The sequence below is a fragment of the Populus euphratica genome, unplaced genomic scaffold, assembly GCF_000495115.2.
Source record: "Populus euphratica unplaced genomic scaffold, PopEup_1.0 scaffold9.1, whole genome shotgun sequence".
NCBI lineage: Eukaryota > Viridiplantae > Streptophyta > Magnoliopsida > Malpighiales > Salicaceae > Populus > Populus euphratica.
In genome coordinates this window covers 2,509,371-2,534,031 of record NW_011499857.1, presented here as the reverse complement: position 1 = coordinate 2,534,031, position 24,661 = coordinate 2,509,371, and the positions used below count along the sequence as shown (strand labels likewise).

Sequence of the window (24,661 nt, the reverse complement as noted above, 5' to 3'; positions counted from 1 at the left end):
AATATTGTTCACATCACAGTGCAAATAAATTTAATTCACTATAAACTAGTTTTTTTAAAATATTAATAAAATTAACACTTAAAAAAATATTAATAAAGAAATATTAATGAAATTAACACTTAAAAAATATTAATAAAATTAACATTTAAAAAAAATTAATTAAATTAACATTTAAAAAAATATTAATAAAATTAAATGAACACTATAAAAAAAATAAAATAAAATAAAACCTGTGTTAACAGTGCAAATGAATTGCACTGTTTACGTCAACAGTGCAATTCACTGTGAACAGTGCAGTGAATTGCATTGTTGCAATTAATGTATATAGGGAATGAAAATTACGTGGAACCCATGTACAGTAAACTAATTTTCTTTTTACCAAACGGCTGCAAACTGTGTTTTAATTAAAACGCAGCCGCAGCCGCAGCGGCGTAAACAAACGGCACCAAAGTAAAGACCTTAGGGAAAGTCAAGGCATTTGATGAAGTGAGCAATAGAGATCAGGCACAATGGTTGTGTGGATGTGTACCCAGGAATGGATAATGGCGTTAAACCCTAAACTTACATCACCACCATAGACCTAACTATCAAAGTGAGCCTTTTGATTGTATCATTACTCATTAGTATCCTTCAAATACAACTTTTATAGTGGGGAACATGGGTGTCCTGCTTTGAGTTGTAGTTTGAAAGGAAGATATTGTAATATTGCGCAATGGGACAGTGCCAAGGAGATGCATGGTGGCTGTTGATTAGAAAGCCTGCAATTCATACAGGCACTAGTCATTACATGAAGCTCATGTATGCAGGTAGAGCTTTGTTGATGCACGCAAAAAATCAAAATAAGAAGAATGTAGAATTATTCATTAGGTTTATTTTCTTCCAAATGTGAAAGATCCTAATTATGATTTTTCTTTGTATATATTGGTCATGTTTAATGCAGATATTTTATATATTTCCTATTGAATGTATTGTAGTATAGAGGAATCTATGCAGGAGCTAGCGATGGTGGAGAGCTGTGAGGATTAGATCGAAAAAGTGGTAAAAGCAAGTAATACTTTAGAACCTGAGTTTGACTCTCAAACCATAATTTTCAAAACTCCACCATCCCTAACTCTCCTGCATAGATACTTCTATACTAAAGTTACAGTAGGAAATATAGAAAATAGGATATTCTATACTATTAGGACCAATCTAAACATAGAAAATCCTAGTTAGAATCTTTTATACTAACAAAGAAAATAAATCTACTGAATAAAATCCTGGTAAGAATCATTTGTGTATTGAACCATTTGGACTTGCCAGTATGTATTGTCAAAATGCACCCTTTTCTACTCATTTTGATGTGAAAAATCAGAAAGCCAAATGCTTTCAAGGATCCATTTAAAATAATGGCTAACAGCCAAGTGTTCAAAATGTGCTAGCTTTGTGTTGTGCACATAGCACAGGCTCCACATATGGTTCCTAGGTCAATATTGTGTACCTAGGGGCATGTTTTAGCTCTTAAGCTTCTTGTTCCCTGGCTTAAAATTATTCTGCACATTTTGATTCTTAACTTTAGCACCTACAATATATGTATGATAGCAATTAAAATATCCTGGAGCAGATGCATTTATTTTCATAATAAGTGATTCTAAGGTGTATGAGACATAATAAACTTCTCAGGATATATTATACCATCAAACTGAGAAGTTCAAATGCTTTCTAATCAGGTAGGATGCATCTCTACAGAATCTTTGGATTTTGATCTGAATAACCAGAAGGCTGTTTGGAATGCTACACAAAAGAATGTCCAGGTTTGTACATGTTTTTGGGGTCTTTATTTCTTTGAAGAGAATACAGAGCTTAGTGCTGAATATTGGAGAAACTCCTTACTAGGTGGTGAAATGAGGGTCCTTAAGAAAGTGACAATAACAGTGATTCTCAATTTTCCTTGGCAGCCGCATGAATCAGTAAAAACTGCTGTTGTCATTTTTCGTTTTTAGTCTTATACAGAAATATACATGAATTTGATTTCAGTTCATCTTCATGGGAAGCAAAACGACAAGTGCAGATGGAGCACTGGAATATCTTAAGAAAGAACTAAAGGTAGAGGGCACAATCACAGCTACTGTACGTGTGTGTGTTTGGTAATGTGGTGTGGGTGCTTTTGCAAGTGTGTTTGGACTGAAAAAAACATCAAATCAAAGTTTTTCTAGTGTTTTTTTTTTGCAAAATCATCTTAAAGCACCTAAAAAGCATCAAATTGATGCTTTTACAGTCCAAACGCAGTATTAACTCAGTACCAAACACTGCATATTGTGGTAATGCTTTGGGATATTCTATCATCTCATGCAATCTTTCTCTGCATGCTCTTGCACTCAAAAGTTTCTGTCTGTGAAGAAGTATCTATCACAATACTTTGTACCCTATCCCCAACTTTCCTGTTGTTATCTGCTGAGGCTCTAATCTTTGGTTTATATTCTCCAATGTCCACAGGATGAAACTGTGAGATTCATAAACAAATATGATGAGGCTCTATTGCATCTGATCTTTGCAGGTTCAGACATAATCTTGTGCCAATCTTTTCATGACCCTCTACTCCAAGTGCCTGTAAGTAGAGAATTATTTTCATCAAAACAAAATCTCCATTGCATCTGCTTCTTGTCTGGAAGATCCCAAATCCAAGTCATCACCTACACACGAAGTAAAACCTGGGAAGGCCTAAAGAGATCAATCACACATACATTTGTTTGCAGAAACATTCCATATAAGCCCACCCGTGTCTATTAAGTGTTGAATTGCATAAACTGCTTCTGACCCTGCATCGTGCTGCTGGAATTTGCTAGTCCATCCTTTTTAGCTCTGTATTCCTGAGGGTCCATGGTGCTTATAATTGAATGAAAAGTTCCTTTTTTATACTGATTTCCACTCTTGTTCTTTTACCGATCTTTTTCCTTTCAGTGTCCCCAACTTCATATGATTCATATGGGCTTGGGGGCATGGGCTAAATTGTCTTCGTCAACTTTGTACATTTCATCAATTTTGCTTCATCTCATAAGTTCCCCTTCCGTTTCTTTCCTCGTGTTGCTGCTCAATGAACATATATTTATACACGTATGCGTGTCTGTATCAAAAGCTGTTCCATTGACTTAGCATTATCTGTGTAATATGAAATTTGTAGCTGAAAGCTTTGAAATATGGAGCAGCTCCGGTTGCAGTAACATCCAATGAGAACAAATTCAGGTAATGTATTCTGTAGAAAATTTTAAGCAACTTCACATCTGTACGTTTTGTTCTCCCTTTTTCCACTCCTCCCTCATAAAGCAAGAATGACTCTCTTTAGCTCTTTTACAGACATTTTGTAGATCATGAACAAGAGACCACTAGATTTTCACGGTTCATTAGCTCTACCTTTGGATATTTGTCTTTGAGCCAGGCTGTAGATGAAATTGTGAGTGCTTGCATGGTCACGGAATTCTTCTTCTATTTTTATTATAATTTTTTAATTTATTTTACTGATGCCATGCTTTTCTGCAGAAGAACAGCCCATCAAAATGGAAGCAGAAGATAGTAGATGCCATGGCTAAGGACTTCTCATGGAATGCAGAGTGCTGTGACGTTCATGTTTCTGCATACACGGCCCTAAAAAGCTTGTGAAGTTAGTTGTACTTCTCTAAGCACACTTCTAACGCCCCCCCGCATTTAGGTAAATGATTTGGAGGCTGTAGAGCAATATCAGCTTTGGTAGAACGTGATGTGTTGAGGCTTGAGTATCAAGGGGGCTCAGATCATCATCTGCATAGCATTCACACATCTTCATGTCCATTGATGGCAGTTTTGGATGTATACTACTGTGAATATGAATAATCTCCTATACCTGTAATTTCCTCCAAATAAATCAAATTTATGCAAACAAACCCTAAAAAAGCTATCTAAGAAATGAAGTTTTAATTAATTTAATGAAATAAATTTTATTATTATTGAACAAAAAATGAGGGTGGGTGGAATAAAGAAATTGTACTAAGTTTGAAGATATGAGACAAACCCGCTCCCTATTTACGAAAATATTATAGAAACCCGTTTTGTACTCATAATGCTCTTAATTCAAAGCCTCTCGTTGCCTTTTTTTTTTTATGTGGGCATGGAGAGTACAATTTTGGTTATTTTTAAAATATATTTTATTTTAAAATATATTAAAATAATATATTTTTAATTATATTTTATATTAATATATCAAAATTATCTGAAAATATTATACAAAAATAATTTAAAGTAAAGAAAAAAATAAAATAAAAATTTAATTTTTTTAAAAATGTTTTTAAACTGCAAAAATAAACATAAACATGGTGGTTATGTGTCGTGGAGGCATGGAAATTGAGCTTTAGCATGTTTTCTTCTCCCCACTCCATAATTGTACTGGCCGTTAAAATTAAGAGTTCTGTTTATATATATATATATGAAATTGGTTGTTATATATTTTGTTTTATTTTTTTTAAATTTTATCATTAGGTATTTCATCTCATTTTATTTTTACATCAGTTTTGGTTTTTATTTTTTTATTGTTATTTTGTTTTTATTCTTTTTTAACAATCACATAGTCAAAGAAATTGAAAATCCAAGGCTAGATACTAAATAGTCAGGAAAGACTGGGATGCTTCTTTTTCTTCACGATATATATATTAGGAAAATCCTCATTTTCTATAGCATTGCGATGATTCAAATGTAGAAAAAAATGTTGTTCCGAACCAGGACAAGCATTATTGAATATAAAGTAAATTGAGAAAGTGAGTTTCTCTCTCGAATATGAAATCTTTTATTTATTTATTGTGGATTTATTTATTTTTTCCATATAATCTTGTTTGCATTAACTGTAACTTTACTGTGATTGATTGCAATCATGACTTTTTTAATATTTAAAGGTTAAAATTAGATGTTTCTTTTAAGAGAAAAATATTTTCCATTCACAAAAATTATTGAAATTTGTAATATCAAACCAATTATTTTAGTAGAAAACTACTCATGAATTTTGAAGAAACTCCATGGTGATCCCCGCAGACTGAACATAATTATTCATAATAATTAGATCTCTTCATGAAATGAGAGAGCCGCAAATATTTTATAAAAAACTTTTTACTATTAATTTATATATAAATAATATATATTTGCCACATTTACATTTTTATTCTAATTATTGAATTCAAAATTTTTAATAGGTATCTTAATTTGTTAACCTCAATTAGTAACATGACTTTTTAATTTAATTTTATAGAGTTTAAGATTTAAGATGTAAAATTAAAATATTAAAAATTTATTTTAATGAAAAGTGTGATTTGTCAACTTATATGAAAACTATAAACTATAATGTATTTTTTTAATTCTATTTTTATTTTTATTTTCAAGATAATGATAGTTATTCGTTTTTAAATTTGATTGAAATTTTTTTTCATATGGAAAGGAACTCTGACACTATACAGACCTCGATGTATACAAAAAGAAAAGAAAAAACAATTGCAAAAAGTATAATATACTAATTTTCCTAGCAAGGAGCACTTACATCAATTTTCATTTAACAACAGGTAAATCATTTCATCTCCTTCCTTTCACTTTTAATTACCATCTTCATGTACCAAGTGTGTGCGAGTAGCTCGTGCACTCTTGCAAAGAAAAATATATCAATCGGGTTATTGATTTGAACCAGTAATCAGGTCAGTTTAGCTGAGTCTAACCCAACCTAAAAAAAAAAAAAAGTTGGCCAAGTTTGGGTTTTAAATCCAGCCTCCTTAAATTATGTTTGCTAAGGATATACTTTCATTTTAATTTGATATTTAACTAAATAAACTCTTTTTTGATAACAAAAAATTTCAAAAATATTTGAGAACCTTCATTGATTTATTTGTGGTCCTTTCATATTTTTTTTTTTGTGTTTGTATTTTTTTGTAGATATACTCAATATGTGGACTATTACTATTAAATAAAAATATGTCATGCAATGTTTTTTTTTACTTTCATATAAAAAGAGCAAAAAATAATAAAGGATAAACAAGAAAAAATGACATGGAAAATTTCTTTTTTGCAAAAATATTCATTAACACCAAAGTCAGAAATATCATATTTTTTTAGATTTGTGTGATATTTACTAACGTCAGAATTAAAAATATTCCTAAGAATTATTTATTGACGATGTAACTTGTCTTAAATAGGACACTTAAGAGATGATAGCATCTTCTATTTTGCATTATCAATCTCGTACCATAAAATCTTTGTTGATCAGTTAGGATTCTTGATAATCATAATATTAGATGATAACTTCTTAAATAAAATATTTTCTTCTAAAAAATAAGATGCTAGATAATTTTTTTTCAATTAAGAAATTATTTTTTTAATCAGTTACCACGATGTCTGGTTATGATAATTATTTTTCTTTTTTTATTTCTTTATGATAAATTGAAGGCTTGAATGGATGCAAACAATGAAACTGATGCACAGAATACATATCAACTTTTCGAAACAAATACATGAGCAAACGAAGTGTTTCTTTTCTTGAAACTAAAGAAAGAAATAAAAATAATAAATTTAATTTAATATTTTCCTACATCACAACAATGAAAAAGGATCACATGGAGAAAGTAGCACCTGGAAAAGAAAACAACGACAAGATAATTATACACAAAGACAAGTCCTAAACTTTCACTGCCAAATCTATAGAAGTTTAAAACGTAAGGAGCATCTAGAAAAGAAAAAAAAAATATAAGACAAATATAGAGAGAGGCAAGTCCCATCAAGATTTATGTTTTTTTTTTCAGAATATTTTTTAATAAAAATATATTAAAATAATATTTTACTCAAATTTATTTTTTCATATTTAACATCAACATATCAAAATAATTTTAAAAAACCTAAAGTATTTAGATAAAAAAAATTTTAAAAACACTTTAAAAAAAATTAACTTAAAAACAAATACTCACTAATATATCTCTATCAAGTTTATAAAAGTTAAAAAATAAAAGAGTACATGGAAAAGAAAACAATGACAAAACAATTATAGAAGCAAGATTCATGTCTTGATCTTTTTTTAAAAATATTTTTTAAAAAAAAAACTCTTGATCTTTTTTTAAAAATATTTTTTTAAAAAATAAATTAAAATAATTATTTTTATTTTTAATGTCAATATATTAAAATCATTCAAAAACATCTAAAAATATATAATATTTTTTTCAATGCAAAAACAATGTTAAAAACACTAAACAAGTCCTACCAAAGAAACAAACCCTCGCGAAAATGGAATTGACCCTATGATAATATCATTAACACATACCTTTTCGGATAAATCGTCGGGTATGGTTAACACAATCAAAATGGTGCGCGCCCATTTACCGGTTGGTTAGTAATAAAACGTGAGTCCTCCCTCTCTTCCCAGATCATCCTTCGTCTCTGTCGTAAGCGTCTGTCCCTCACTCTCTTCCCTTACCAGGTAAAGCCCTAAACCCTTCCAAGAGAAAAACCCTCTCAACAATAAAAACAAAATGCCAGACCCAATTGAGTCCTACAAACCCTACACCCTAACCCAAACCCTACAAGGCCACAAATCCTCCATTTCCTCCGTCAAATTCTCCTCCGACGGCCGTCTCCTCGGCTCTTCATCCGCTGACAAAACCATCAAAACCTATTCCCTCTCCCCATCTAATCCTCCCACTTCCCCAATCACTCCTCTCCATGACTTCCACGGCCACGAACAAGGCGTCTCCGACCTTGCCTTCTCCTCTGATTCCCGCTTCATTGTCTCTGCCTCCGACGACAAAACCCTCCGCCTCTGGGACGTCACAACTGGGTCCACCATCAAAACCCTTCACGGGCACACGAATTATGTGTTTTGCGTCAGCTTTAACCCAAACTCCAGTATGATTGTTTCGGGTTCTTTTGATGAGACTGTTAGAATTTGGGATGTGAAGAGTGGAAAGTGTTTGAAGGTGTTGCCTGCCCATTCTGATCCAGTTACATGTGTTGATTTTAATAGAGATGGTTCGCTTATTGTGTCCAGCAGTTATGATGGCTTGTGTAGGATCTGGGATTCTGGGACTGGTCATTGTATCAAGACTTTGATTGATGATGAAAATCCACCCGTTTCCTTTGTTAAGTTCTCGCCTAATGGAAATTATATTCTTGTTGGCACTTTGGATAACAATTTGGTATGTCAAAATTCTTTCCTTTTTCGCTGTTCTAATATAACATCTGTTGCTTTCGGAAATTGGGAGATTAGTCTTTGTTTTGGAAATTTCAAACATTTGATTAGTAGTAGCTGTAATGTTTTCTTCCGAATGATATGTCAATGTCACGAGCTTATACTAGAATTTTCTGCTTATTAGCAGGATGAACTTTCATCTTATGATATAGAGCCTACTTTTCCCTTCTTTTATGTTTTATCAATCCATATTGATGAATTCATGTTAGTTTCTGTCTAAATGATTTCTCATGGTGGAGCATTTAGCCAGTTTTCATATAGTTTCTTGCAAACGCAGTTGAAATTGTTGCAAGCGTTGTTTTATTTATTCTTTTGTATGGCTGCAGTTCTGCTATCTTGAATAACAGTTTGCAGATAATATATAGCATTGTCATCCTTAACTTTTCACCTCACTTTCTCGTTGTATTTCCATGTTTTGTGTGCTTCAAATGGAATTTTTTGATGTTATGAAGATGTCCACATCTTGGGATAGGTTCTAGCTTCCGGAGGCTTTGTAAATAATTTTATATGGAAAATATGCTGAGTGAAAATCACATTAAACTGGGCTCAGTGGGTTTTTTTTTAATTAAAAATAAAGCTAATAGATGATTCCTGTTCTTCGCTGAATTCGTATTTGCAGATATACCTCGTGTACATTTATTGTTTTACATAGAAGCAAGAATAGTTAGCACATATGAATTTCATTTGATAGCTTATTGTTCTAGAGAATTCATTATTGTAATTTTATTTTTGAGGGTCCGGTCTTTCTATATCTGGTGGTTTTCATTTCTCTGAGATGGTCTGGTCTTCTCACCTGGATTTGCTATGTGATACACTTGCCAGAGGCTTTGGAATTTTGCAACTGGGAAATTTCTGAAGACATACACTGGGCATGCCAATACAAAATACTGTATTTCGTCCGCCTTTTCCATAACAAATGGAATGTACATTGTTGGTGGTTCTGAGGATAATTGTATGTACTTGTGGGAGCTTCAAAGCAGGAAAATAGTACAGAAATTGGAAGGTCACACTGATACAGTTATATCAGTAGCATGCCATCCCACGCAGAACATGATCGCATCCGGTGCAATAGGCAGTGACAAGACTGTGAAGATCTGGACTCAGGAAAAATGAGGATTTTTTTTTTCCTCATCTAGCAGCTGAGGGAAATGTTTTGCTCGATGGCTGAAGCTTCTGCGTTTTCCCAGATCCTTATCCTATTGACATGCTTGTAGTTTTGATTCATTTAACTACTGTTCGTGTACTCCAGTATTTGATGGAACTCAGTTGTCAAAACTTTTTATTTATGTAATTATTGTTAATTCCCTCGATTGTTATCACCTGTGAATTTCAATTGTCAGATATAAGCCCCCAGCAGGTCACATTGAGATCCGCCGACCCGGGGCTTTCCCAGGCCGGGTCAGTGTTGATGGACAGGGTCGGATGACTTCGTTGCTGGGTAGTAATCATTTCTTTCATGTGGAGCCAACAGCAGATGGGATATGCTCCGATAACCCTTTGAACATCAGAGCTGTTGAACACGCTCATGCTTAATATTTTATTATTATGGATTACATCATCTGAGCTGACCGGATTCTGAGTCATACAAGGCCCATCATACATCAATCCGAAGTCCCGTCGTGCTAACCATTTCATTACAAGTATATATAAATATTCTATTAAATTTTCGTCAATATATTAGGCAATAAATCTTCAATTCCAGTATACTTTTTTTTATTTTCAATATTAACATTTCAAAATCTTCAAAAAGAATAATTTAAAAACTTCAATTCAGGCAGCAAACACTTACTCAGCACCTAGCAAAGATAAAAGGAGGATCTGTTTCTTCCTTCCTGGGGCACTCAAAAGAAGACAAAAACTGTGAGTTGCTTCGTTGGAAACCTTGGTGGGCCCATTCGCGGGGGCTGAAAAGGTCCCATGTAACCAAAATTTGGTATTTAATTTTGTGCAGATTAGAACCTAAAGATTCGGATCCAAAGTATTAAATCTTGATTTACATGATTTTGGGAGTTTTGATTGGAACATTTCAACTAGTCGACACGTACGGTATCCGCATCATATCTCTGATTATAAAACCTATTAAAAGGGTGTTTGATAATGTAATTATAATTATTTTTTAAATAATTTTTCTTATTAAAATACATATTAATAATATTTTTTATTTTAAAAAAATTATTTTTAACATCCGCACATTAAAACAATTTAAATATATTAAATTTTAATAAAAAATTTAAAATTTTTTAAAAATATTATTTGCACCGTATTCCCGGACAATACCTAATAATAACTGATCAATTACCTTGCCAAATGAATTCATTCTGCACCGTATTCCCAAACAATGGCTAATAATAACTAATCAATTACCTTGCCAAATGAATTCATTCCGTACACTCGTAATGGTATGATCTACGGACATAGATACATTACAAGAACATGAAATGATACGAAGACGATGGCATTACAATTTTTAAACAATTAGAATATGAATAGTCTACATGAGTGCCATGTTGGTGGTTGAATCAAGATCTGCTTTCAAGGTAACAGGTTATAAAGAATTAGTTGATTTTGTTATTCTCTATATTAATCTTAAAATGTTCTTATCCTTATCCGAGTTCTCATTAAGTCTAAGTTTAGAATTAACCTATATACAAGTTGATTCGACATAATTTTATTGATTTGATTAATTAAAAAATAATTTAACTGGATGATAAAAAAATATACTTAAAAAAATCTCCTAATTAATCTTGTTATTTAGTTTGAATTTAAAATTAAATTATGTAAAAATTATCATAATATAATTCAATTAATTAATCAATTTAAAGACAATCTAGATAATTATTAAAAAAATATATAGAAAAAATTAAAAAAATAAATAATCCCACTATTTATATGATCAATGAAGCTATGTTGATATAGAAAAAATTAAAAAAATAAATAATCTCACTATTTATATGATCAATGAAGCTATTTATATGATCAATGAAGCTATGTTGTACTAAGGTAACATGTGTGAGGGGGATTTTAATTTTTCAATTATTATATATATTATATAGGAAATTTATTTTAAAATTAAATAAAAATAAATATAATGAATTTTATGTGAAAATATATGAAAGTATAAAATGGAAAAATAAAGATTGTGTTATTTATATTTTTTACAATTATAAATAAATTTGATTGTTAAAAATTAAATTATCTGTAAAATGATTATGAAAGGATCAATTGTAATTTCATTTTTTATTTTCAAATTTGAATAGTTCTATTCATATTTTTTTAATATATTATTTATTTTAAATAATAAATAATTTTTAGTCTAGAAATATAGAAATAAAAAAAGTATTATGCTTACATTTTTACTTCAAATAACTCTTAAATAAAATATGATAATATCATCAATCATAATATTGCATTAATTTTCATGCATTATTATAAAAAATAATAAATTAGAAATGATTATTGAAAAAAAAAGTTGAAGTACGTTATCTTCCGTTAAATGTTTGATTTTCTTAAATCACAAAATTTAAAATTACATTTGAGTCCTTTTAAAAAAAATACAAATTTAACACCAAAATGTATCCTAACTACATCCAAATCAAATATTTTTTTAAAAAAAACAATATGTAGGATTTTACAAAGTGTTTTTATATATAGAAAGAAATTCAAATAAAATTTAAAAAGTTTATACATACATTTTTAATTAAATAAATTATTAACTATTTATACAATAAAAAATATATAAAACTAGATCCTTATTTGTTTAAAATTAACCAGTTAAACTCTTAACTGATATCATAAATTTAATTAAATTCAATAAAAATTATGATGCACCTTGAGAATTTCAGAAAATAAATTAAAAGAAGAGCGGGTCATGTATCTGGTGGATGCTTGATGGGTGAAGTAGATCCTTCACCCAACCCACCCTAATCAGACACATATGATGATTAGGAAGGTGTTGGGTCAGTGCGGGCGCATGAAAAAACTACCCTAACCCGATCCATTATCATCTCTAGTTATTAGTGTGTTCGTATAAAACCCAGCTTTCATCCTTCATGGTTATACAAGGGAGCACCTTGTCTCCATAAACAGAACGCCTGGTTTAACTTTTACGTCCCACGACTGTTCAAGGCAAGGTCTCATATTGACAGCTCTCTCTCTATATATATATGTGTATATATAAACGCCCACGGAAGCAATATGTCAAAGGAATTGAAAATTTTCGATAGATGGATTGGATGTCTAATTCAATAAATTAAGTTTATAGCTTTGGGTTGGCAGAGGTGGACAGGAAATATAATCTTTCTTTTCTAATTCCTGTAGATACGATATCTCAACCGATGATCAACTTGGTTTTTGTTAATATAATTTAAGCATCTCCCTCGTCAACAAGATTAGTAGAAGACTGTGTGTAGGCTTCATTTGATTTGAGAAAGCAGATGAGGACAAAATTCTCAGGCCTCAGTTTCTTCTTCTAATACCCTCCCTCCCCCTTCTTTCTAGTGGAAGCGTGCAGTAATTTAGGTTCATTTCTCAGCTTTTTCAAGCCTTCCGGACTAAGCCTTGATCAGGTGACTAACCCACATCAGATTTTTCTTGTTCTGAAACATCTTCATCTTTGTTTACCACTCTCTCCTTCTCAGTTTGATGTGTGTGCCACTCTTTCTTGAATGTTTTTATAGCTGTTCAAGTCGTTGGACTATAAAGGCTCGACGAACTTGTGTTTTTAGGGCAAGACTTGTGCAGCTCTGTACATTTTTGTGGAGTAAGAAGCTACCCTTATGGATATAGCAGCAGGGAAATGGCTTAGTGAGATGGTATGTCATGATCAATGTTAATGCAAGGACATACACCCCTTGCTAGCTAGCTACTGCTAAAACCTAGAGAAATCATTAATTCTAATAGTAGTAGTGCTTGAAATTTCTATTATTCCATGACTTAATTGACAATTACTATTTCATTGATCTGAAAATTTTTGTTTGATTGAGTTATCTGTATGTTGTAGGGCATGGATGATTACAAATTCATCCATCAATGCCATATCAACTCTCTTGCCGAGTTCACCGCACAAAACATGGCAACTACTCTACTGGGAGAAAACCTCCAACGATCTTTCTCTTCCGAGAGTTTCTCCTCGAAACCCAGTTTAATGATGACCAGAAACACCACGATCACCAGTACTTCAAATGGTTCCTCCTCTGAAACGTCTCAGACCAGCATTGAAACACCTGGAAAACAGCAGAGAACTAACAGCTGGAACTCTAGCTTTTCTACCCTGCACCAATCGCCAAAACCAACCTCTAGCTTCTCTACCCCGCACCAATCGCCAAAACCACCTTCTCCTATTCCTGAAAGTTTTTCTTTCAACACCTCAGCTCCACCACCTACGGCCAGCTCCCAGCAGTTTTACGGAAATCTTGACCGCTTGATCAAGCCTAAGGATGAGGCTGCATCTCCAATAAACATGCACTTTCAAACTTCAATTTCAAAAGCTGCTTGTGAGAGATCAGAAAGTTATGCCCCAGAGGCTAAGCAAGGGATCAAGAGGCCTTACTCAATGACTAGAAGTGCTATGCATGTTCAAGATCACATAATGGCTGAGAGAAAGCGCAGAAAAAAGCTTAGCCAGCAGTTCATTGCTCTTTCAGCCGTTGTTCCAGGTCTTAAAAAGGTGAATGAAAGTTTCAAATTGATAGATAGTACCACAATGCCTTTATTTCTTCGAAGGGAAAATCTAGGATAAGTTAATTGTGAAATATTATAAATCTCGAACCTTGATGGTCAATCTTTAACCAAGACTGACATACTTCCAATACTTTAGATGGACAAGGCTTCTGTCCTTGAAGGCGCTATGAAGTACATGAAACAACTCCAAGAACAACTGAAACAACTCCAGGATCAGACCAAGACAAAAACCATGGAATCCGTGGTTCTGCTGAAGAAGTCTAAGCTCTCTGTTGATGATGAATGTTCTTCATCTGATGAGAACTTTGATGGCCTCCCTGACTCACCGCTCCCAGAAATTGAAGCAAGAACAACCGATAAGGATGTACTGATTCGGATCCATTGCAAGAACCAGCAAGGAGTTGGGATTAAAATACTAAGCGAGATTGAGAATCTTCATCTATCAGTCGTCAATAGCAGTGTATTGGTATTTGGGAATTCCACTCTTGACGTCACAGTAATTGCTCAGGTAATTTTAAATATATAGCATCTCCCTCTGATTTACACAATCAACTTGCAAAACTAAACCAGTATCCATGGCTTAATGGACTTGCATGCCGTTTTCTTGATACAATATATAATAGCTTTGGACAAGTAAGATATCCACATTCTTGTGCAATAACCATGTGGTTGGTCGCCTTCCAAACGGATTCTTAGTACAAGTGAGTTCCTCGTAGAAAGCTCGTTATAAAATGACGAGTTTGAGTCAATCTTACCACAATTTATAATTAGTGACATACTTACATCATCATACGTGATTGTAACTGTAGTCGGAAAGATTTAAACTCCGACACCGGTACAAGTATGGTAAAGTCCTTTCAAATAAAGAAATGAATAAAATGATGTAATGTGCATGTAATATTCTTTATTAAATAGCTTACGACTAAGGTTATATTTAAGATTATAATTTTTTTTATTGTTTTGATATAATGTCATGACTGAATTTTAAAAAATAAAATTAAAATATTATTTTTATATATTTTTAAATAAAAAATACTTTAAAAAACAACTATGATTACTCTTTACAATATTAACTTATATACATCTTCTTTTCTCTTAAAAAAAAAAACCTAATTATTATACAGAGACACTCCTTACACTCCATATCTTGTGCAGATGGACAATGATTTCTCCTTGACAATGAAAGATCTTGTCAAAAAACTAAGACTGGCTTGTATGAAGCTCTCATGTGCTATAATACCAAGCTCGTGCATTCAAGCCTGAAGATTTGCCCAGGCCCTCCATTTTTTATCCAAATCTTCTCGGACAAGCACTGGTCCACAAATCTCCCATCCCCTTCAGTAGATCAGTTTGTATTGTCAATTAAAAGGTTGCTATGCCAATTGCCATGGAGGTCCGGCTCGCAGCAGGACTTTTCTTCTTGTTTTTTGCGTGTTGACCACGTTGAATTACCCACATGCTGTGCCAAGAATCCACACGGCCATTAATTGGTTTGTGCAACCAATTTTATAATCACTTCTGCCTCTCTGTATCCTGCCGAGAAATTGGTTTATGCAATTGTCGTTGTCTTCTAAACCTCAATTTTATTTTAAATCCTTTTGATTTTATCAATTTTGGACATTACACAGTGTATCATTCTCAAATAAACTCTTTTTAGTTAAATTGTTTTTGAATAATTGGAATTACTGTAGTTTTGTGATTTATAAATTATGGTTTTGATTTCTCATTAAAAAATGACAAAAAAATAGTTAAATTTTCAATGTATTTCTATGTTTTTTTAAGAGAAGCTTCTTCTTTTTTGACATATAGACATTTTTTTTAATTTTTATCAAAAACTAAAAAAATTAAAGAAAAAAAAAGAGATAGGATGTTCTTTTTGTTATTTTATTTTTTTTACTTGACATTTGATCTGTTCTAATTTAATAGAAATTTTTTTCTTTATAATTATCATTTCAAAATAATTATTAATAATATTATTTAATTATTTTAATCATGTTTCAGTAATATAATAACCACTTTTTATATTCACCGTAACCATAATTTATTAATATAATTATTAAAATAATTAATATTTTATTATTTTTATTGTTATTACCATCATCACCTTATTAATGTAATTACCATTATAGCCATCATTATTATCACTTTACAACTATCATTCAACACAATGATATCAATGTTAAAATAAAAATTATTATTATTATCATTACTGTTATTACTCTACTATTTTTATTTTTAAAATTATTGTTATTATATATTATATCCTCTTGTCTTGTTATCACTTATGCACGATTAATGATGAAAAATAAATAATTTATTTTTATAAAATTTATTATTTATTTTGAACTAACGTGTCTTCATTTAAAATCAATGTTAAAATAAAAGTTATTATTGTTATTATTGATATCATTGCTGCTATCACTCTATTATATTCTCTTATCTAGTTATCACCACTGAAAATAACTATTTTATTGTTTTATAAAATTTATTATTTGTTAACATTTTCTTCTCTATATACATAACTAACCGTTCAAAAAGTAATTTATACTTTAATCATATGTGAAAAAAAATTTGTTCGCATAATAAACACTTCATGTTGACTACTAGTTTAATCGATTTAATAATAAACTCTTAACAAATTGAATGCCACACATCAAATTATAAACATTTTTCCAATTTTTTTCCTTCTCCTTTTAAGGACTGTAAATGACTAGACTTTGTGGTTGATTCATTAAGAGTGGCCCAAATCCATCACTAAGCATGCACCAAGGAAATGTGGATTAGACTCAGCAAGAAATCCCACTAAACACATTCAGTGAACTTGGGCTTCAGCCGTAAAAAGTCACTCAGTCGCTGTAATCATCCACGTTACTCGCTCCTCCCTGCATGAAAAACGGATTGCAGTTAATTCTTGATGCTGTTCCCGTCCTCGTGAAACGAAGCTGTCACGAAGCCAACCTAGATTCAATCTGACGAAAATAAAACGTTTTTGAAAGACAATTGAGGAGAAATGAGGAAGGAAGCGGTGATGTTGGCGACAGTGACAACAGTGGCAGTCGTAGCTGTATTGGTGAGGCAAAACTCAAGAAAAAAACAAAGACGATGGAAGCAAACACAGCGCATTTTGCGTAAATTTGCAAGGGAATCTGCCACTCCTGTACCCAAACTTTGGGAAGTGGCTAATGCATTGGTTTCTGACATGCAAGCATCTCTTGTTTCACAGGAGGAAACTAGTACCCTCAACATGCTTGTTTCCTATGCTGCCTCGCTACCTAAAGGGTACAGGCAAATTTCTTCTATCCTTCTTCTTTTGGGTTTACTTGCTCGATCTTATTACACGATATTGTTGACGTTGTTAACATTGTTTTGATGAAATCTTGAACTAAGGGATGAGAAGGGGCTGTATTATGGGTTGAATTTGCGAGGAACCAATTTTTTAATTTTGTGTGCTCGACTTGGAGGGAGAAATGAGCCTATTTCTGATTTATATAGGAAGGAAATTTCCATACCCCCCAATGTGTTGTCTGGTACCTCTCAGGTATGCTTAAGCTTTGGAATGATAGATGTATTCATGCTTTGATTTAAAGCAATTTCCAAAAAGTATATTCCTTCCACCTTTCGTTTTGTTTTAGAGTCCTTGTGTCAACATTGGAAATTTGAAACATGGATATGAATACTCAAAACACTTCAATTATATATATATATATATAAAGAAATAAACACCGAATTTTTTAAGATGAAAAACAGTTTAATAATCTATTGCAGTTGCTTCCACAATCTTGAAACATGTTGAACAATGAGCTTTCTTGTCCTTTAGGAGTTATTCGACTACATTGCTGTGGAGCTAGCAAAGTTCGTTTTAGAACATCCCCCAGATGATACTCTTAATGCACCAGAAAGGGAAAAGAAACTGGGTTTCACTGTGTCCTATCCGGTGGATCAAGCGCGGAGCTAGCAAAGTTCGTTTCAGAACATCCCCCAGATGATACTCTTGATGCACCAGAAAGGGAAAAGAAACTGGGCTTCACTGTGTCCTATCCGGTGGATCAAGCTGCAGCTATTTCCGGCTCTGCTATTAAATGGAAGAGCTTCTCAGCTAATGACACAGTTGAGTTTGCCTTTCCCTTTTTCGCCAAGTAATTTCATTTGATAAGCCAAATGCAAACACTTTGTTTTCTTTTCTCCGCATAAAATGTAACATCTGAAATCTTAACAGCCGGTCCATGATGATGAACTCTTCTATTTTAATCAGACAAATAATGAAAAAAAATCATTTGAATGCAGGGAGTAAGTTATGATATTTCAAAAATTTAGAGACCATAAGTGTCGACTACTAGGTTAAGTTTGGATAGAAAAGACACATAAACCTGTAATAATTTTGGAGGAGCGAGCAAAAAACACAATGAGACATACATATCCTTTTTGCCTCCATTATTTCCGGGGTTTTTTTTCTCGAGATAGTAACCAGATGCTCCCTTAAATACAATCATATGCTACAACTAAACTATTGTCTAAGGATTGATAAACTCCACATTTATGTCATCTTAGTAAGAGGGATTTTTAACTAATTTTCCAGTTCAAGGGATGTTATGTCAGTGGTCTTTTTGTTAATTTTATAAATATCTCGGATTTATGTATGAACTCAGGTTGGGAAAGCATTGGTCAATGATATCAATCAAGCTTTGGAGAAACATGGTCTCAATTTCCGTGTTTTTTCACTGGTATGCTGCTATATACGTAGCTTTATCAGTTCAAAGTAAGAATAATTGTTCAAAATTAAGGATATTTCTCATCTCTTCTTGAGCAGGTTGATGATACCGTAGGAAATTTGGCTGGAGGTAGATGCTATAACAACGGCATTGTGGCTTCAGTTACTCTAGCCATGGGTTCAAATGCTGCTTATGTTGAACCAAATGAAGCAGTTCCTAAATGGCAAGGGCCAATGCCATCATCCAATGTGGGCGAGTTGGCAAGTATTAAATTAAGATTATCGATACTAATTTATGTAAGTAAAATGCAAACTTGAGGTGAGTGTGCTTAATTTTCACAGGTTATCAACACGGAATGGGGAAACTTCAATTGCTCAAACCTTCCAGTGACTGAATTTGATTCTAGTTTAGATTCAGAAAGCTCAAACCCTGGTTGCAGGGTATGGTAACTCATGTATTTCATGTCTCCATATAAAAGTAAATAGTTAAGATAAGGTAGTTAACATTTGTTTCCAAGTCTTCTTATGTCTCAGATCTTCGAAAAGCTTACTTCAGCCATGTACCTGGGAGAAATTGTTAGAAGAGTCTTGCTGAAGATGGCCCAGGAAACAGCACTCTTCGGAGACGTCGTCCCTCCAAAACTAGCTACTCCATACCAGCTAAGGTATGGAAGCAATATTTAGAACCTATCTAAATGTGCACAGTTTGTAAGCAACTGCATCAAATTGCTGTCTTGTTGAACTTCTCTTTCTCTTGTCGACAGTCTAAGAACAATGATAAGACTCTAGGTAAAGTTATATGTAGCGCCTTTAAAATTGAAGCTTAGTTTCAATCATTATACTTCAAAATCTTGCTTCGACTGCTCTCAAGATTTGTCTACAACATTATTGATCCATTCCTTTCACAACTGCATGGTTTTGCTATATAGTAAAAATACATATATATTGAACAGGTCACCTGACATGGCTGCCATGCATCAAGATACATCAGAGGATCATGGTGTGGTTGGTGAGAAGCTGAAGGAAAATCTTGGGGTAAGGTTCCTTTAACATGTCCAGCTAACATCAAACATTGAAACAAAGCCTAAGCCTGTTGCCTTTCTTCCTTTCGAACCTTGGAGCATGAATTCAGAATCAAAGTCCTGCCTACGGAAGTTTACTGTACCAATAATATCTCACCATTAACCATTTAATTATTGGTTTTTCTCTTACTTAAAGTTTTGAATCCAGGTAGAAACATGCTGATTATACAATGACACGAAATATATACTTCTTAATCGTTGCTGTATATTTCACTTCAAGGTTAGAAGTTGTACACTAATTAGCATCAGTTTTTTCTTGATAGCAGATCACAAATTCTTCTCCAATGGTAAGGGAGGTAGTGGCTGAGGTTTGTGACATCGTTGCGGAACGCGGTGCCCGTCTTGCTGGAGCTGGCATTGTGGGAATCATAAAAAAGCTTGGCAGGATTGAAAGCAGAAAAAGTGTAGTAACTGTGGAAGGTGGACTTTATGAGCATTATAGAGTCTTTAGAAACTATCTCCATAGCAGTGTCTGGGAGATGCTGGGCAGTGACCATTCAGATAATGTAGTAATTGAACATTCTCATGGCGGTTCTGGAGCCGGAGCTGTCTTCTTAGCTGCTTGCCAAAACACAAAATCTTCTTGATTCCTAGCTCATACCTGGATTTACGAAATTACAAGGTGTTCTGGATTGTCCTTACGTACTTTCAGTTTTTATAATTTCCAATTAAGTGAACTATATATTTGAATCCATCATTATTACATTTTTACTTGTGAAATTTAATTTCTAATATGGTCGGTCTAACAAGTTCCTTCAATTTTACCATTAATTCTCAGCTAGTGGTGTCTGGTAAGGATTAATCACGTATACGAATATGAAATACAAATATTATGACGTGGCTACCTTGATGTGTCAAAAAAATTTAAAAAAATAAGCTGTGGATTAATCACGTATACGAATATGAAATACAAATATTATGATGTGGCTACCTTGATATGTCAAATTTTTTTAAAAAAATAAGCTGTGGATTAATCACGTATACGAATATGAAATACATATATTATGATGCCGCTACCTTGATGTGTCCAATTTTTTTAAAAAAAATAAGCTGTTAAAATATAATTTTATTATTTATTATTATTTGAAAATAAACTTTAAATAATAATCAATATTTAATATTTAATAGTATTTGAAAATAAACTTTAAATAATAATCAGAATAACTACTTCATAAAAATTAAAAAGGAATACAATCAGTCAATTTTATAAAAAATAGTAAAATCACTGCTTAGTTAGAAAAATGACAATGATAAAAATGTTAAAATCATTCATTTTGATTTTTTTTTTAAATAGCATTCATCAATTATAAGTGTGTTATTGAATTTACATAAATAAAGTATTCATAAGTATTGGATATGGATGACCCTTGGTGCCCGCACTTTGATAATATTTTGAATTTTTTATAAAAAATAATGTTGAGATACTGAAACGAGATAAAAAAAATAAATAAATTGGTTATGGAAAACCTATAATTAGGATAAGGCTAACTTAAGATATGCTATCAAACTCATAGTTCAAATCATAAAATTGAAATAACTTGATAAAACAATAAAGAGAATTATAAAACAATTAAAAAAAAATATGTTAACTTTACAAACTTGTGACCTGGGTTGATAATCCAATATGGACAAACCATAAAATTCAATTATCATTCAATCAGATATTAAAAAAAAATAAAAAAAAATTGATTGCACAAAAGGATTACAAAAATAGTAATTAAAATACAAAATAAATGTGATATTTGATTGAAGGGTGAAATTAAAAAGAAAAATCAATTTAGTAAAAGGATAAAAAAATAATTAAAAGAATGAGGATCAAAATTGACATAAAAAATAAAATAATGTTTTGATTGAAAGGTGAAATTGAAAAAAATAATAACTTTTTACAAAATAACCAAGAAAAAAATTAAAAATTAAAATAATAGGGACCAAATTAGAAAATATAATATCATCAATTTGAATTAAAGGATGAAATTGAAAATCAATAAAACTTTCACAAAAAGATGAAGGCAAAAAAGTTGAAATCCAAATGAGAACCAAATTAGAGAATATAATATTTGGCAAATTGATATTAAATAATGAAATCAAAAACAAGTAAACTTCTATAAAATAGATAAGTCAAAAATTAAAAATTAAAAAAATTAAAAATTAAAGTTAAAATACCAACAACCAAAAAAGCTGAGTTGTAATTTTTCAAATAAAAATAATAAAAGCTTATCAATAACAAACTAAACCATAATCAAATACACACATTGCACCAACATGAAAAAGACGTGATGAAAGGAGTTTTTTTTATTTTTTTTTATATTGTGAGGCACCACACCAAATATGTCACACAAAAATATTCTTTTTTGTTTTTTTATTTAGTCAAGTATCAAATACTTTTAAGATAACTTTATATTTTTTTAAAAAAATCATTATGAAAATACTACGAAGTCTCTCGACATCAAGCAAGATTTTATATTCTAAGAGTATTTTACCATATATTTTAATTTGTTTTACTTTCAAGTATATTTTTGTTAATTCACTGTATAATTGGATTGTTAAAAATCCTTGTCTTCACTCTATTTGATAATAATAAACAAGCCATGTCAAAAGAATTGGATGCCATTATCATTGCTTTATTTATTAATAATAAATAAGATAAAAATATATTTATATCATTCCACTAAATAATGACAATAAGTACCGAACTATAATAATTTCTTATTGTGTTTTTATCTTTTTCTAATAAAAAATTTATTCTCCAAGCATCTAGACAATTCATATTTTATTTTTTTATTAATCTAGAATATATTTAAAAAATATTAAGGTTTTGTTTATAATTATAGTGTGGTAGAGTTACATATGCTTATTTAGATCATTATAATTTTAAAATTATTTGATTTTTATTTCTTGAATTTTCTTTTCATTTTAAATTATATAAAAAACTTGAATTTATATATATAATTCATAAGTTTTCTTAATAATATTTTTTTAAAAATACAATAAAAAAAAGTTATAAGAATTTCAAACATAAACCAATACCACTAGCAATACGTGAAGGTTTCTGGAGTATATGCGCTGTATATATAACAGGGTCTAACTATCTATAATAGGGTCTAACATATCAAATCCATGAAGGGGACGTGTCCAAATTTCTTTACATGGACAGACTGAGACAAGGCAAGTTGAAAATGACTTGCGCTGGATGGAGAAAGTGAGAAACAAACATGACGAACACTGTCTTTTTCTTTGTCCAGTGTCCTCCCATCGAAGCATTGTCTTGTTTTTTAAAATATCTTTATATTAAGATATATTAATATAATATTTTTTTAAAAATACTTTTAAAATTAATGTATTAAAATAATTTAAAACATATAAAAAATTTAATTTTTTATTAAAAATAATTAAAGATTTACACCGTATTTTCAAACATTATGAATACAGTTGATTAAAGTATTTTTTATTTTAAAATAATATTTTTTATTTTTTAAATTTATTTTTGATATAAAAAATTAATTTAAAGTTTAAAAAATTTAAAATTCAGAAAAACATTATTGGACCGCCATGATATATCTACAATTTCTTTTGTGTTTTCTTCTCCTTCTTTTTTGTTATCAAATAAATGTGCAATCCCTGCAGGAAGTTCCTGTCAAACGAGGAGGAAATCTACTTCCCTGGCATGAGGAGTGATCACTGTTTTCAAAACCCATAATTTATTACTCTAATAAATTATGTAAAGGAAATTAAAAAAGAAAAAACAGGGTTACTTAAATGACCTGAATTGTATTTTTTTTATTCATTTACTTATTTGCTTATAAGTTCTTAAAACTAACAGGATGTAATTTCCAAAAAAGATTTTTAAGAAAAGATTTGACAAAGAAGCAGTTGGATATGGGGTATAAAATCCAGGTAATTAGAGCTAAAAATATAGTTATATTTCGTGTAAAATATAATTTAGATTATAAAAATAATCTCGAGTCAAGAAATGTAAAAACAAAATATATAATAAAAAAACAATTATTTGAAATGGTGATATACCTTTTACTGAATTATTCGAATACCCGCCCCCTTGTCTAGGAATGGCAAATATACCTTTTACTGCAGCCCTTTCAATTACAGGTACTTCTTTCTTCTGCAGCTTTTTCGTCCTCGCAGGCTCAAGACGGGCAAGGATAATCCTTTGGTTCCCCACCGCGTGCCCCACCGCGTTTCCCACCGTGTAGGGCCGGAAGCCAACTCTCTACCCCATCTGTTGATGGACCACCATGATCACTTCCCTCGCTGCCAATGCATTGCGTTTCAGTGTCCCCCTTCTTGACATTTGCGTCATGTCATTACCCAAACCTTGTTTGGCGCGATTCAAGGAACAGATCACGTGCACCTACACGCCTCTTCGCTCTGATGTAGAAAAACAACACTAGTTTTCACTGCTGTTTACTTTAATGGAGATGCATGTGATAATTGGCAATCACAGTAAAGTTGATATCATTTTTACAAATCCAAACAATATATGAAAATAAAGATTTATATGCTTGCAAAAGGCAGTGAAAAGGGCATCACTATCAGAGAAAAGGTAAAAAAATGAAGGGGAAAGGGAAGAGCATTTAACCCATTTCGATTTTTTGTCCATCAAACATCATGGATGTCCCCTCCATTTCCAACCATGAAAACTATGATTTGGAATTTGTGGGGATATATAGGAGTAGAGGCATTTGTGTTCCTAACAACAATCAATTCTCCTTTTAATTAATAAAACATAAAATTTAATTTTAAGATGATGATTTATGGAACATACAAGACTCTACCCATCCAAACTCCATCTTATTCCAGCCACGTACAAGATATCTGCTTGTATAAAAATATAATTATGGTTACTTTTAAAAAAAAAATTATTTAAAAATGTATTAAAATATTTTTTTTATGTTTAAAAAATTATTTTTGATAATAGTGCATTAAAATAATTTAAAATTATCAAAAAAATATTAATTT

General features: G+C 31.4%; 4 protein-coding genes and 1 long non-coding RNA gene across 7 annotated transcripts in view; all 5 read left to right on the top strand.

Annotated features, from left to right (window-relative positions):
* The window catches only part of LOC105123836 (probable starch synthase 4, chloroplastic/amyloplastic), an 11,669-nt gene extending 7,735 nt beyond the window's left edge, over positions 1–3,934 (top strand). Inside the window, exons 11-16 of the mRNA XM_011023577.1 lie at positions 1,710–1,949; positions 2,017–2,085; positions 2,476–2,589; positions 3,161–3,222; positions 3,334–3,430; positions 3,517–3,934. Coding sequence (XP_011021879.1) covers positions 1,710–1,949; positions 2,017–2,085; positions 2,476–2,589; positions 3,161–3,222; positions 3,334–3,430; positions 3,517–3,636 — 702 coding nt within the window. The 3' untranslated portion in view covers positions 3,637–3,934. The remainder of the gene's footprint in view (positions 1–1,709; positions 1,950–2,016; positions 2,086–2,475; positions 2,590–3,160; positions 3,223–3,333; positions 3,431–3,516) is intronic.
* Positions 217–1,700, top strand: LOC105123793 (uncharacterized). The gene is made up of 3 exons (XR_841946.1): positions 217–592; positions 683–806; positions 975–1,700. It is a non-coding gene; the product is annotated as an uncharacterized LOC105123793 (long non-coding RNA).
* Positions 3,935–7,332: 3,398 nt separating the features above from the next.
* LOC105123792 (WD repeat-containing protein 5-like) lies at positions 7,333–9,528 on the top strand. Its single transcript, XM_011023523.1, has 2 exons — positions 7,333–8,165; positions 9,041–9,528. Exons 1-2 carry the CDS (start codon positions 7,503–7,505, stop codon positions 9,329–9,331), a joined length of 954 nt encoding a protein of 317 aa, XP_011021825.1. The 5' UTR covers positions 7,333–7,502; the 3' UTR covers positions 9,332–9,528.
* A 2,949-nt stretch (positions 9,529–12,477) lies between these two features.
* LOC105123791 (transcription factor bHLH18) lies at positions 12,478–15,374 on the top strand. 3 transcript variants are annotated; one of them, XM_011023522.1, is made up of 5 exons: positions 12,478–12,783; positions 12,949–13,029; positions 13,218–13,883; positions 14,034–14,405; positions 15,053–15,374. In XM_011023522.1, the coding sequence occupies exons 2-5, from the start codon at positions 12,994–12,996 to the stop codon at positions 15,158–15,160; spliced, it is 1,182 nt and encodes a 393-aa protein (XP_011021824.1). In that variant the 5' UTR covers positions 12,478–12,783; positions 12,949–12,993; the 3' UTR covers positions 15,161–15,374. The 3 variants fall into 3 exon arrangements, with proteins under 3 accessions (XP_011021824.1, XP_011021823.1, XP_011021822.1); XM_011023521.1 differs by having other exon boundaries at positions 12,943–13,029; XM_011023520.1 differs by having other exon boundaries at positions 12,895–13,029.
* A 1,365-nt stretch (positions 15,375–16,739) lies between these two features.
* Positions 16,740–20,392, top strand: HKL3 (hexokinase-like 3). Its single transcript, XM_011023519.1, has 10 exons — positions 16,740–17,176; positions 17,285–17,435; positions 17,715–17,753; positions 17,858–18,004; positions 18,544–18,618; positions 18,705–18,866; positions 18,948–19,046; positions 19,140–19,270; positions 19,559–19,640; positions 19,954–20,392. The coding sequence occupies exons 1-10, from the start codon at positions 16,908–16,910 to the stop codon at positions 20,272–20,274; spliced, it is 1,476 nt and encodes a 491-aa protein (XP_011021821.1). The 5' UTR covers positions 16,740–16,907; the 3' UTR covers positions 20,275–20,392.
* The last annotated feature ends 4,269 nt before the right edge of the window (positions 20,393–24,661 follow it).

What these genes read in the sequence shown, in the direction of transcription:
- HKL3 (XM_011023519.1), top strand. Translation starts at nt 16,908, where the DNA reads ATGAGGAAGGAAGCGGTGATGTTGGCGACAGTGACAACAGTGGCAGTC. An exon ending in GCTGCCTCGCTACCTAAAGG is followed by an intron (nt 17,177 to 17,284) that starts GTACAGGCAAAT and finishes TCTTGAACTAAG; the next exon opens with GGATGAGAAGGGGCTGTATT. An exon ending in TGTTGTCTGGTACCTCTCAG is followed by an intron (nt 17,436 to 17,714) that starts GTATGCTTAAGC and finishes CTTGTCCTTTAG; the next exon opens with GAGTTATTCGACTACATTGC.
- LOC105123792 (XM_011023523.1), top strand. Translation starts at nt 7,503, where the DNA reads ATGCCAGACCCAATTGAGTCCTACAAACCCTACACCCTAACCCAAACC. An exon ending in GCACTTTGGATAACAATTTG is followed by an intron (nt 8,166 to 9,040) that starts GTATGTCAAAAT and finishes TACACTTGCCAG; the next exon opens with AGGCTTTGGAATTTTGCAAC.
- LOC105123791 (XM_011023522.1), top strand. Translation starts at nt 12,994, where the DNA reads ATGGATATAGCAGCAGGGAAATGGCTTAGTGAGATG. An exon ending in GGAAATGGCTTAGTGAGATG is followed by an intron (nt 13,030 to 13,217) that starts GTATGTCATGAT and finishes TGTATGTTGTAG; the next exon opens with GGCATGGATGATTACAAATT. An exon ending in TTGTTCCAGGTCTTAAAAAG is followed by an intron (nt 13,884 to 14,033) that starts GTGAATGAAAGT and finishes CCAATACTTTAG; the next exon opens with ATGGACAAGGCTTCTGTCCT.